At 37.2% G+C, this 14,799-nt stretch overlaps 1 protein-coding gene across 1 annotated transcript; it reads right to left on the reverse strand.

The window, feature by feature from the left end:
* Positions 1-6,752: 6,752 nt before the first annotated feature.
* foxg1d (forkhead box G1d) lies at positions 6,753-9,587 on the reverse strand. Its single transcript, XM_084092635.1, has one exon. The coding sequence runs from the start codon at positions 9,522-9,524 to the stop codon at positions 8,607-8,609; it is 918 nt and encodes a 305-aa protein (XP_083948761.1). The 5' UTR covers positions 9,525-9,587; the 3' UTR covers positions 6,753-8,606.
* Positions 9,588-14,799: the final 5,212 nt, after the last annotated feature.

Raw genomic sequence — 14,799 nt, forward strand, 5'->3', positions numbered from 1 at the left:
CACACACACACACACAAACACACAGTTACCCACATCACCTTCATAGCGCGCGCTTTACTGTTAAACTGGAGCAAAGGGTGTTTTGTTCGTGAGAGCATCTAGTAGTGTCACTGCATTACCTATGACACAATAAAGCTTTCATTCTGTGAACTGACGACGAGAGATTCATGTCACATCTCGTCTGGAGTCTGGAGGAGAAAGCGATCTCTTCTGCACTCATATCTTCCCTCAAGTCCAGCTCCACTACTGTGTTTTATTAAGGCGCTGGTCCTTTAAGAGCACGTGTGTGCGCGCGCGCGCGTGAGAGAGAGAGTGAACTCAGACCTGTTCATGGATCACATCTGAAGCTCCACCTTCTGCTCAGATCGTCCTCGTGGTTTGTGCGTAAAGAGGGGAATGAAAAGCAAGATAACGTTGTAAAAAAACTCCACAATAGACCCTAATCTGCTCTAAACGTGTGGGAGTGGTTTTGACTGTGACTGTTACTCGACTGCTGTTGTTATGGGACGACATCTGGATAAAACACTCACTCTAAAGCCCTATTCGGACGGGATTAACTTTACAAGGGTAGATGGAGTAATGTAATTTACCACAGGACGTCTATAATATTAATGGCCAATTCGCACGGGATAAGAGATCTCAGTCAAACTAGTAGAAGTGGGAGAGTAACTCGATTTACGCATCGCCGTCACTCCTGTCGTCATGTGCATATTACGTTGCTTCCTGATATCACATGCGCAAACACATATAACCTTTATTATATATAACAGTTATGTCCGGTCGAACGATGTATTAATTAACTTAAGATCGATTATGTTGGTAATAGGCACTTACCTAACGCTAAAAGATGTTCGTGCCTCCAACAAGTGCTTTCGATCTTCTTTCTGATCTGACACAAGAGTTTTGCCACAGACTTGTCCCAGCGTCCAGAACGCAACTGAATGCTTCTTCAAGCGCCTCCATACTTGAAAAACCGCGGGAAACTACCGAATATTTACGTTCATTTTTACAGCGGGTCTATCTGCACGGGATTAGTATTACCTGAGGTCATTTTCCCGGACCTTTTTACTGAAGGTAAAAGTCCCCATAATCTTTTCTGACATTGTTCGTAATAATTACTGAGATGACACATTCGGACGGGACTAAAATCACAGAGAAGCTCTGGTAATTATTAGCCCACTTTACCCCACCTCTCCATGTTACACTAGTCCCGTCCGAATATGAGTTGACAAAAAAAAACAAAAAAAACTGGACCAACACATTGTTCTGGTTTGACCTCCAACTCTCTTCCTCTTGTAATGCATTCTAACCAACTTTTCTTGACTCAATTTTAAGGAGAAACGTATTTAATGTGTAAGGGGTTTTTATAGCCATAAGTGTGTTTACAAGCCGCTTAATTTAGAATATTGAATTAAAAATGAGTTTAAACTAAATTAATTAATTAAAAGTAGGCCTAAAACTAAATCCACAAAATGATGATCGCTACATGAAAAGCGCCAGATGGCGGGATTTCTATACAAATAAACTTGTAGAATAAGATTATGAATAAGAGCACGATGTAGTGGAGATGATTCTCTTGTTGCATATATGCCTTTAGGGCTATAAACCCCACTGAACCTTTACTGAGGAGTAGATGGCCTTCAGAAGGCCAGAGTCGTGGAACAAGCACATTGATATAGTTATGTGTCTTATGTTTGGACAATACAGTGCAATTTAGCGATCTAATTTTAAAAATAAACATAAAGCTTCTTGCACTGTTTAATGAATAAAATATATAGGAGAGATTGGGTCTAATTGTCATACTTTTACTACAGTCAGTATTTCTCTTAATTGTCGCATAACACACGTGACTCAAGACTGTGTTTATGAGGAAGATGCTGCGGTATTAAAGCACATTAGAATATTAAACACCACAATAAAACTCATACTATTGATGTTATTGTTTATTGGCTCAATGTGCATATTTTGCATGTTGTGTATAATCTGTTAACTGTGTTGAATTGTATCAGTGTGTAAACTGTTTATCGGTGGATGTTGAATTTTTCTATACTGCATCGTTGCAGTTTTTGTTAGTGATCAGTTTGTGTCTATGTGACAATAGCCTAAAGACAATTAAACTGAATTGCATTTATACATAGCTAACTATTATTATTTAAATCTTTGATAGACTAATTTTGCAATACGAATTTAATATTTTAAATTGCCTATACTAGGCTATAATTTATTATAATATGCTATCATATTTATAATAATTGTCACATCACATTATTAAGAGGCTAGGCTATGTGCATGTTTCCATTTTGAGCTCCTTCAGAGAAAAGTTAATGGAAAAGCTAATTCTTGTATTATTTTTACAATTTATTCAGCATGTTTTTGACATTATAAGTTAACTCTTTTTTATTTTTTTATTTTTTTACATTTTTACAATTGAAATTTCTGTTTACATAAATATGGAAAGAGAACACATTTCGCCTGGAATAATTTGTTGATTATATTTCTAAAGTGCATTGTAATAAGAACATCTCTGTTTAAGAGACATTATCTTGCATTTCTGAGTTTTGTCAGTGCATTTCAAACCAAATGTGTTTTTGGAAAAGAAAAAAACTGCCCTAACTGCCTGAAATAATGATCATAGATATGGCTTCTTCATAAATGCTAATTTGAGTCTTTTATCAGTCAAATGAGTAGCGTTAAATAACCCACATTCGAAATGTTATGTGATAAAGGGATTTCTGTTTGTTAGAAATCGTTAGTCGTAAAGAATCATATGCATTGCATTGAAGGCAAGCACTTTTTTGTTTATTTCTCTTTTGCATATTTTCAGCTGTGATTTTCACACTGTATCTTAAAGATGTATTTTTGGTATAAATACTGCTATAAATAAACATATACTACACCAGAAGGCTGTTTGATTCCCGCTCCCGAAAGCATCGGTTATCAATAAATTCCGTCGTTATCAGTTCAACGAGTCGGTGTAGGCTATATATCTTTTATTTCGAATATGTAGCCAACAAATTTAATTTACGTATTTTAGTTGTCAAGGAATTTAAGAGTTTTTGAAGAGTGCGCATGTGCATTGCCTACGTGCTGTAAAGCTTTTGACTGAATCTGGCAAAATAACTGAGAATATAGTCCTCAGATGCCATGTTCGTAATTTATATAAAAAATCTAACATTAATTCAATCTCAAACGTATTCATAAACCACCTGAGTGACATCACCAACGTGGTTGAACGACAGGTCTGCGAGAATACGGTTTCAATTTCTTCAGCGATGATCGTATAGTTCGTCAGCGAGTTGTTCGGGAAACACACCCCAGATGAACTGATGGACTCAGAGCCAGGAGAAGATAACCATAATTAGAAGTGACTTATAGAGCCAGTGATCCATGCAGGTTATTAGTGTTGTCACGAAATGTTGCAGATGCTCCTGCGCATGCGCACCGCTCCCACTGCACCCTTCTGCCAGGCCATGTTTACAGCGCTTCCCGAGAGTTTACTAACTTAAACCTGTGCAATGCAATGAGTTTAGTGCACTTCGATGGAGAGCCATATAGATCAAAATCTGGACCCTGCGATTACACTGAATTAGTTTAGGCTTTCCACAGCCTGTTTAGTGTTGGTTGTGTTTTCTCCAGAAAAATTCACCAAAGATACTTTCAAATATACGTTTATGATGAATTGCTGAACTGATGAATAGTTTAGATATGACATTTGGATATAGCCTATACAGTATAAAGGCCTAACAAGATGTGGGTGTTTGGAAGGTGTTTATACAAGTATTTTCCTATTATAGAAATTGCATTTAAATTGAGAGTTTTGATGCTTGTTCTCCAAGTTTATATTAACCAAGTTTCCAAATGCAAATCACAGCATATTAACATACACTTACAACTTACACCATTGCAGTGTTGTTATGTGATGGAAGTAGTTGTGAACATTTATGGTGTGAAAAGGTTTCCAAAAGCAATGAGTAGATCTATTTATTGAGCAGAACCGTCTTAGAGGATCCGTCAGGTCTGAATGTGCTGAACTAAAGCCGGAATATTCAATATCTCCAAAAATAGTGTGAAAATAATCCTATAATTTCCACACTGGCCCGTCAACACCAATGGCAATATAATGATAAAGATATAGTTATAAAAATCGTTCTAAATATGAAAGAATATCAGAGTCCACAGCACAATTATATTAACGATAACGGCAGAGGAACGATATCATTGCAATCACTTTCTACATTATTTTATTCCAGCTGATGAATGACAAGATCATTGCCAGAATCGAGATTGCTGAAAACTGCTGAGCGTATAATAAACAGAATCAGTTATGTTATTGTACACTAATATTGTTTTAGTTACCTTTATAGTTATCCTTCTTAAGTTCACACCAAGAACGATAACTAGTGTTCACACCGGCACATGATTATTAATCAGTTTTGTGGTCTGTCGCTTTAAATGCTCGAGCTCTTTTAAACAGGATGGATTCTGATTGGCTGTCAATATTTTTATCTTCCTCATCTGGGAAAAAAAAGAAAAATCATTCAGAAAGTGATTGCAACAATATTGTTTCTCGGTGTTGTTATCTTTAGTTATTTGCAGTTATCATCCTTGGTGTGAACGGCCTTAAATAACGTTACTTGTAAAAGGGTTCAGGAATGTTTATGACAGGCTCGAGACTTCATAATGTTATTACAGGCAATTATATGATTATTATAAGGTGACTGTTTTTTGGATGGAAATTCTTTTGAAGTTAAGGTTATAGATCAGCTTATGACTGAAGCAGAGGAGAAGGAGAACGCTGTTTACAGTACATATTTAATAAGCCTTGGGAAAATTAACCTGTAAAACTGTGTGTGTGTGTGTGTGTGTGTGTGTGTGTGTGTGTGTGTGTGTAACTGATCATTTTTATAACCTATAAATAGTAGTTAAAAATGTAAAACAATAGAACATTTGGTTTTGGGTTACATGTGTTTATCTGATAGAGCCCAATCTCTACAGTGGCGATTCATTTCATATTAGAATTTATTAAACTGCGACGATAACAGTCATTATGACGGGATTATAAATCATTATATGATTTTGTCCTCATGGTACACACTTAGAATATGCTAAACACGGCCCGTGAGAAGTTCAAGCTGACCCACTGAATTAATTATTTTAAAGGGGACATTTTTAAATTAAAGTATCAATATTTAGGCCTATACATAAATAATTAAATATTATAAATGGTAATGCCTTTAAAAAGGGGGCAACCCAATGCATTTTCCCACTTTGAAGTTTGTTGGAGTCGACCATTGCAAAAATGTCATCATGGAAAGATTAACCGGGAAATTAACAATTGGATGATTAGATAGTATTATGATTATATTATATAAAATAGCCATACAGTTTGTTTATTTGTCTTTTTCGTGTAACTTTATTTAATTAAAGGCCTACTCATTTCATTAGTAAGCCTGTTTAATTTAATAAATAGCATATTTTCCTTAATTGTTAAAACGTTCTTTAACAATTCTCTTAAAATTATTAAACGCCTAAATTCATTCAATCATTATATTACCATTTATCTAAAATTCTAAATTATTCTAAAATTTATTTTAAGGATTGCCAGACAAAACACAAACATACGCGCTTTTGATTGAAATCAAGGGCCTGACCTTGAATCTTTTCTTTTTTTTTTTTTAATGAACTAATTATATGTTTAATACAATCATAGCCCTTGTAGAAACCTTTTTGCACAATTTTGGCATATTGTATGAATATGTTCATACACTCAAAACAAGATTTTAAGCCTTATTTTTTAAGGTTTACGCAATTTAATTAATAAATCAAATTGAACTGAATAATTCTTACGTATTTTAATTGAATAATTGATTAAGGATTGTTCAATTACTCAAATACGTAAGGATTTTTCTATTAAATTTTATGTAATTTTACTATTAATTAAATTGCTTAAACCTTTAAAAAAAGATTAACAATTATTTGAGTGTAGGCCTATTGTTCGGAAATGTTCACTGAGACAAAATATCATCTTTTGTGTTCCACAGAAAAAGGGTTTAATGATTATTTTAATAACGTCGGTCTGTAAAACGAAAACAATTTCTATGAAATGTTTTGTTGTTGTTGACATTTTAAGTTATGTTTGCAAAACGAAATCTACATATCAAAACATTTATTTCCATTTCGCGCCAGACAGCTCGTGAAGTTCTTAGACCGAACGAATGGAATAGATTTTAGTCATTTATAATTAGTGAATACTCATTTGAGATTGTAAACCGGTCTTGAGCTAGTTTGTATGTTTAATTCATGTAGTCACGTAATTAACAAACATATTCATAATTAATAATTAATGACTGATTGTGGTAGTATATTATCTCACATTTCTGTGGATATAGGCTACTAAAACAAATCTACATAAAAAAGCGAAACCAATATTTAACATATAATTTAACTGTTGTTTTATGTGTAAAATACAATAACAAGAATCATAATAAATGTGGCAATGTTTTTTTTCCGACCATGTAATTAACACTAAAATTAGAAATTATATTTGAATTTGAGGTATTTATTTATTTAGCAGTAAACAAATATTACAGCTAAAAGAACATGTTTCAAATGTTTTATTATTGAACCACCATATAAGCCAAAAATGCACGATATAAAGAATTGTTTTTAATTATTATTATTGTGATTAAATGCAATTTTATTAAATTAAATAAACTCATATTGTGCTCATATTATACATATTCAATTTTAAAATAGAGAGAGCTCTGTTAAAATCCAAGAACAAACATTTATTGTTTATTAATTTAGTACAAATTCTTATTTTTTTAAATACAAAAGCGTTTTTGTTCTTTCAGTGCTAAATGAAGAATGTCTTTTTTTTTAAAGTGCAAAACTTTAAAGCAACAATGGAATGGAGTGATAATGTCACTGATTCAACTGATTCCACACCTGAGCTTCATGGTAGAGTTACTGTTACATTTCAGAAAACTAACAACACTAAAACTTTCATAAATTAATCCGAGCCTCAGACCAATGAACACCATAAAGTGCTTAAGTTGTTTAATTTCAGCCTGATCTCATGAAATGCGTCTCTATAGCACGCATTTTTATCGTGCAATTTATACGCGAAAGCGAGTTTTTACGTGCATGAAATGCAGTTTTAGCGTGCATTACGATCCTCACTTTAATACGCACGGACCCACACCACTAATCCTACCGAAGGGCTTTACTGGTTTACTGTGCGTAGGCCATCATGTGCATGCAATAACTAATTTTCGCGTATAAATTGCACGATAAACAATGCGTGCTATAGAGACACATTTCATGAGATCAGGTTGGAATTATACTTAGAATTATGTAATTATGAATTAGCTTACATATACGTGAGTATTTCGTTTTTGTTAATACAAAGTGGATTCTTTTGTTTTTAGCCTATAACGTAGGCTATTCGTTTATCTATATATGCCTAATATATATTTTTAGATGTTAATTCGTTTGTTTTTTGTAAGCTTGAAAATAATTTATACATGCAAGTTATGTTTAAATTGTAGCTATAAGATGTATATGTCAAATTGAATATTTAACAAGCTGAGTGCAGTCTAGTGGTCCGAGGTTCTCTTAATCTACAAAAGTTTGATTTATCAGAAAAAGACGGGTAAAGTACACGAAAAAGAAGTGCTAACATCCCTAACTGTGTGTAGATTAAACACTGATCATTTGTTTGACATGCATGCATGCCTCGGTGAGCTCCACATAATCATACATCCCATATTCCATATGAGTGAATCTGCAGACTGTATCTGAGACCTGAGAAAATACAAATAAATGAAAGCCTTGATGAGTGTCTCGGACTGCCCTCATTCATCCACTGTTGAGACCCGACACACAGGCCTATGAATTCAGTTGGTCTGCAGATGAATGGATCATGGATGGATACAAGGACATCAAATACATCTAAGAAATAAAATATAAATTAACTCGACTTCGAACACTATAGCGTTATAAATAATATTGTTATTTTGGTTATTTTTCCACCAAAAGGTAAGAAAGCACGCGCTTTCGAAGCGCATACAAATGAAAAACAGGTCAACAATGATCGTGAAATTGCATGGAAGCATTTAGTCTGTATTGAAGCTTGTTTTCGCAACGGGTTATTGTTTTATCTCACAATTCTGACTTTTTCCCCCTCGCAATTCCGAGTTTATGAGTAATGGCGAAAAACAACTCAGAATTGTGATATACAGTGTTAAAAATAAAGGTTCTTAAATGACATCGATGCTTCCACGAAGAACCTTTAACATTCATGGAACCTTTCCATTCCACAAGAGGTTCTTTAGGTTATTAAAATGCTCCTCACACTAAGATGTTTCTTTTAAGAACTGTTCACTGAAAGGTTCTTTGAGGAACCCAGTATGGTTCTTTAATGGCATCGCTGTGAAAACTCCCTTTTGGAACCTTTATTTTTAAGAGCGTATTGGGCTTAAACTCGCAACTGCAAGAAATAAAGTCAGAATTGTGCTATAAAGAGTCGCAATTACCCTTTTCTTTTATTCAGTGGCGGAAACAAGCTTCCGTGGTTATGATTTCAGCGCATTCGACGAAATCCCTTAAAATGAATCCGGGCAAACTCTGTCTAGGCGGGACGAGACTGCCGGCGCCGGAGAGAATGAAGAGAGAGATGTCCTGAGGGAGTCTGAGAGTAAAGTCTGCTGAGAGCTGAAGGAGTTCTGCTGGAGACCCGGAGGAGGGTGCAGGAATCCCGACAGTATCCCGACCGGAGCCGAGCTCATCCCGAACCCGGGCCGAGTCGCGGGCTCGATCCCAGGACCGAAAGAACCGTAATGACCTTGATTCAGAAATCCATGCGACGTTCCGTTGTAATGTGGATGGTGTAAAGATAATAAAGGCGATATTTGCCAGTACAGAGGATTATTCGCCGTCTCGTTTATTCCCAATCCCAATGGGGAAAACCGAAGTCCTCGCTTTATCGCCAGTTTTCCTCTGGAAGTCGCCGAGCGCCTGCGGAGTTTCCCCGTGGTTCCCCCGATAAACACATCATCGCTCGAGGGGTCCAGCATCCAGTAGTTGCCCTTCCCGGGATCGTCGTAATGTCTCGGCACTTTGACGAAGCATTTATTGAGACTCAGGTTGTGCCGGATGGAGTTCTGCCAGCCCTGCTTGTGTTCCCGGTAAAATGGGAAGTTTTTCGTGATGAATTCGTAGATTCCGTTCAGCGTGAGTCTTTTCTCCGGGCTTTGCCTGATTGCCATCATGATCAGCGCGTTGTAGCTGAACGGGGGTTTGTCGAGCTTCGCGGGTTTGTTGGGCTCTTCAGCATCCTTGAGTTTCTCCGAGTCGGGCTCCATCTCCACGGGCTCCGGAGAGGGGTTCGGGTCGGGGACCGACTGCAGTGTGCTCTGCTCTGGAAGAGTCGGGTCGTGTTTATCACTCTTGGATGGAAGCAATAGACTCTTGATACTGAAAGAACTCAGTTTTTGTAGCGTCGTTGAATCTTTCTGATCCATGTCGCTTTATCAAACCGCAGCGTGAGTTTGTTTGGAAATAAAGGTCAGGACATCATCTGTGAGGAAAAGGAGTCGGAGAGGAGAGGAATAGCCAGAACTGGAGCAGAAATTCGCTAATTAAGGAGGTTCCCTGATGTTGTATCGTCACTGAAGGGGAGGAGCCTCGACTGGATGTTTTAGAGCCAGCTGATCCTGATCTTATAGCGCTCAACACTATAAATACCGAGCACAGTTTTATCATTCCATGCAAATAATTACAACCTACCCCGCTCTCTCTCTCTCTCTCTCTCTCTCTCTCTCTCTCTCTCTCTCTCTCTCTCACACACACACACACACACACACACAGAGAGAGACTCACTCACACTTTAACAAAACAATTTTTACAATTTTTTTCCCCCAATAATATAAGGTTGTGTGTCGATTCAATTAAAAATCCACATATCACATATTTTAAAATATTACATAATTAATTGAAGTCTGTTTGTCATGTATAATACGTCGACCAATCATCATCTGGCACAACAAGTTTAGTCATTGATAAATAAATCGTTTGAAAATTACATGGACAGACGAATTTAAATATATGAAGCGAATCTGAATCTGCGTCGTTGAACTAATGAATGTTAATTGACTTCAAAGCCCTGCACGAAACCAGCAGCACAAGTCGCATTAATGGTAATGGTATAGTACTCAAGTCACTTGTGGTTAGTCTACACCGTTTACCATTTGATGAACTATCATAGTTTGTTAAATGAAGCCCAGGCCTACAGACCTATTATGTAAAGTGTATGCTGACAACACCACGCGAAATGATGACTTTATTATTTTAACATTTTTGATAATTTTGCAACAATAGTAGGCTATAATAGTACAGTAGGCAACTACTGGTTACAGTTATAGTAACACACATTACTATTTTCTTTTTAAACAAGTCCCTTAAGCGCATCAAGCCTGCATTTATTTGATTAAAAATACAGAAAAAATTATTACAATTTAAAATAATGGTTTTCTATTTTATCATTTATTTATGTGATGCAAAGCATATATATATCTATCCAGCTTTATATATATATATATATATATATATATATATATATATATATATATATATATATATGACCCTTTCTACATTTGAGCCCCTGCCCCTGAGGAACTCTCTGCACGTCCCTGCTTTATAAAATGCAATTGCGACTTCCTATCTCACAATTCTGACTTTATATCTCACAATTCTGACTTTTATTTATCTCACAATTGTGAGATAAAAAGTTGCAATTATCTTTTAAAATGTTTTATTCTGTGGCGAAACAAGGCTATTTTTCTTCCTGAATGGGAGTCTATGGCAGCCCTGTGAACAGAACAGGAGAAAATGATGAAATTTGGCACACTTGTAGTGATAGTCATGAATAATAATCTGACCAATTTTGGAGTCTCTAGGACAACCTCTATAGCGCCACCACCAGTTCAAAAAAATCACTTTTCTAAAGGTTATAACTTTAGAACCCTTTCTAAAGGTAGTTCACCGGATTCCTCTCTTCATGCTGATCACATTAAACATCTTCAATTAAGACTCCGCCCATTACAGAAGCGGCCATTTTGAAAAGTACAGTATTCGCTACTCCTCCTTCAAAATGTGTCCAATTTTGTCCAAAATCTGATCAGATGATCTTTGGACCGAGTCGCACAGAAATGACTGAACGGATTTTTGATATTCACTATCGTTCCTGAGAAATACTTCTCCGAAGTTGACCTTGCCTGTGTTTGTTGTCTTGTGCTAGGTTAGCTTAGCATGCTAATTGGTTATTTGTAAAAGTTGCTTCTGTTCCAGACATTGAGTCTTTCTGAGAATGATCTAATCTGAACTATTATAGTTTTTCTGAAATGCTAAAACACTAAACCCCATTCTCTGAACCAAATTCTCAATAGTCTAAACCAATTTGTCAAATAAATCACTCTTTCTGTAAAACATTAAACGAGTTGAGGTAGTTACAGTTTTTTCCAATTTCCAATTCCAAACACACTAAAATGACACGCACAGCACAATTATTTAAACTGACACACAGAGAGCAAAACCTCTTCTCACGTCTTCAAAAGTCTAAACACATTTTCTGCTTTACACACATTTTGCAATTCAAAATGGCACTTTTTAAACACACTGAACACAGTTCTCTGCGTATGACACAACAATCTGACATAAAGTCACATGTTAGCCATTTCAAAACACTGCCATTCAAAACGACACTCCATGAGCTGATTGGCCAATACATGTGTCACCTGACCAAACACCTCAACGGTTCATTGTTAACACTTCAATCAGGATGTAAGCACTATGAAAAGACCACAGGTAGAGTTGCCAACCGTTCCGTATAATACGGAATCGTCCCGTATTTGACACATAAAAGTCTTGTTCCGTATTGAACTGATACGGAACGCACTTTGTTCCGTATTTTTGAGAATCAATTCAGTGCAAATCCATGACAGACACATAGCTTCTAATATATGTCAGACTATGAACGAAGACATTTGTAGGCTATGATAAGAGAGAAAAAAAACAGACGGTGCGGTAGATTTCTCCCCCTGTTTGTATGATCAGTAGCGTTTTTAACATCTTGGAACATCATCAGAGAATGCCCTTTTAATTGGTCGTTTCAGTCATTGTGAGTCACGTATCGTAGCAACGATGACGACAAGTGACAACAGCAGGAAATGTAAAAATTACTACCTCCGAGCAGCCGGCGAAAAAGAAAATTGAGCACAAAAATATAGAACTGAATGGGAAAATGACTACCCGTGGCTGGAATGCGTGAGGGACAATGAATACAAGGCCAAGATATTTGCACTACACTTCCTTAAAATGTTGTCTAATTAAATGTCACTGGACACCCCCCGACCATTTCAGAAAGTTGGCAACCCTAACCACAGGTGAGCACCTTTTTTTTCACAACAACAATGGAAGATGTTACAGAGAGAGGAAGAGGAAGAGGAAGAGTGAGAGGAAGAGGAAGAGTGAGAGGAAGAGTGAGAGGAAGAGGAAGAGGAATAGGAAGAGTGAGAGGAAGAGGAAGAGTGAGAGTGAGAGGAAGAGTGAGAGGAAGAGGAAGAGGAATAGGAAGAGTGAGAGGAAGAGGAAGAGTGAGAGGAATAGGAAGAGTGAGAGGAAGAGGAAGAGTGAGAGTGAGAGTGAGAGTGAGAGGAAGAGGAAGAGGAAGAGTGAGAGGAAGAGGAAGAGTGAGAGGAAGAGGAAGAGTGAGAGTGAGAGGAAGAGTGAGAGGAAGAGTGAGAGGAAGAGGAAGAGAAAGAGTGAGAGGAATAGGAAGAGTGAGAGGAATAGGAAGAGTGAGAGGAAGAGGAATTGGAAGAGTGAGAGGAAGAGGAAGAGTGAGAGGAATAGGAAGAGTGAGAGGAAAAGGAAGAGTGAGAGGAAGAGGAAGAGGAAGAGGAAGAGTGAGAGGAAGAGGAAGAGTGAGAGGAAGAGGAAGAGTGAGAGTGAGAGGAAGAGGAAGAGGAAGAGGAAGAGTGAGAGGAAGAGGAAGAGAAAGAGTGAGAGGAAGAGGAATAGGAAGAGTGAGAGGAATAGGAAGAGTGAGAGGAAGAGGAAGAGTGAGAGTGAGAGTGAGAGGAAGAGTGAGAGGAAGAGGAAGAGGAAGAGTGAGAGGAAGAGGAAGAGTGAGAGGAAGAGGAAGAGGAAGAGTGAGAGGTAGGGGTAGAGCTGGTAGAGGAGTTTATGGCCAAAGAAGACAACAACTTTCAAAGGAAATCAGAGCAACCTTAGTTGATCATGTCATCAACCCCGGCTGACAATGCGAGAAGCATATGTGGATGTAAGTGCGATATTGACAGTACTACACTACACGCAACATTGTTTCCCAGTGTCCTGGATAACACCATATTGACTGATTTTTGTTCTTTGTTTTCAGGGAGTACTGGAAATGCTGTCCCACATGAGTTCATCTTTATAGATGAGGCTGGGTTCAACCTAGCGAAGACCAGAAGAAGGGGGAGAAACCTCATTGGCCACAGAGGCATTATAGATGTTTATAACGTGGTAGGAACATCACAATCTCCAACATGCATGGTGTCCTCCTCCGTCATGCCAGCCTTGGACCATACAACACAGCCCATATTCTCACATTTCTGGAATGATGCAGACCATCAAAGAAACCGGTACGTTGTAGTATGGGACAACGTAAGCTTTCATTGTGCAGCCCCAGTCCAAAACTGGTTTGCTGACCACCCACCATTTCTCATGCAACGCCTCCCACCATACTCACCATTCCTGAAGCCCACAGAAGAGTTCTTTGGGCATGGCGGTGGAAGGCTATGGAAGAGGCACGTGATGAGATCGATGTGTGATTCAGGGATGGATAAGGCACTCAAGGCATTTCTTCCCCCGATGTCTGGCAAGGGAAGACATTGCCTGTGATGTGGATGAGGCGGTGTGGCCAGACCCGGCTTTGCGGCGAGATGCTAATTATTTTTGTAAATATTTTTTCTGCAATTTTCTTTTTCAGTTTACTGTTTTTTTGTGAGCATATTTTTGTTCAGTCCAGTGTAAATATATCTGCTGTGCATATGTTGCACTGACTTGTTTGGTGAAAAATAACAAAAATAGCTGTTTCAACAGCATGTGTGTGTGTCTGCAAATATTTCTGTGCGTGTGAACAATCTGAAGAATTTTCTATAATTTTAACTATTTTACATTTTTTCTCGATTGTTTACACACATTTTCTGAAAGCATGCCTCATATTCTCAGAACTCTACACACAAATCAAAAAACACACACACAATGGGCAAAACCCCTCAATTCTCCTGCAAAATGAAACTTTACATTCAAAACAATGTTATTTCTTCTCAAAATGGTATTTTGTTTTCAAATGACACACACAAACCATCATATGGATAGACATTTATAAGAACCAGTTGAACACTGATGTGCTCAGTGTAAAACACTATGATGAATGGAAAACACTTCTTCTCCATTCATCATAATGACTTTTTTTTGTTCCGTGTTACACTTACTACAGACAGTACATACATAAGTGTGTTGTAAAATATTTGAGAATATTGTTTTTATACTCAGAACACACAAATACACGGTAACAAATATATTTTATTTTTCCCACAAAAACAATATACACAGTGTACAGCCCAACCAACACAAAGTTGTACATACAGTGGTCTACATACAAAACAACAGAGGAATTGACTGTATACAGTTACAGTAAAAAAAAATCCAATATTGGCATCCATTGCTCCATTGATGAGCTCACCTGTTGCC

The sequence above is a fragment of the Abramis brama genome (genome assembly GCF_963993115.1).
Source record: "Abramis brama genome assembly, chromosome: 19".
NCBI lineage: Eukaryota > Metazoa > Chordata > Actinopteri > Cypriniformes > Leuciscidae > Abramis > Abramis brama.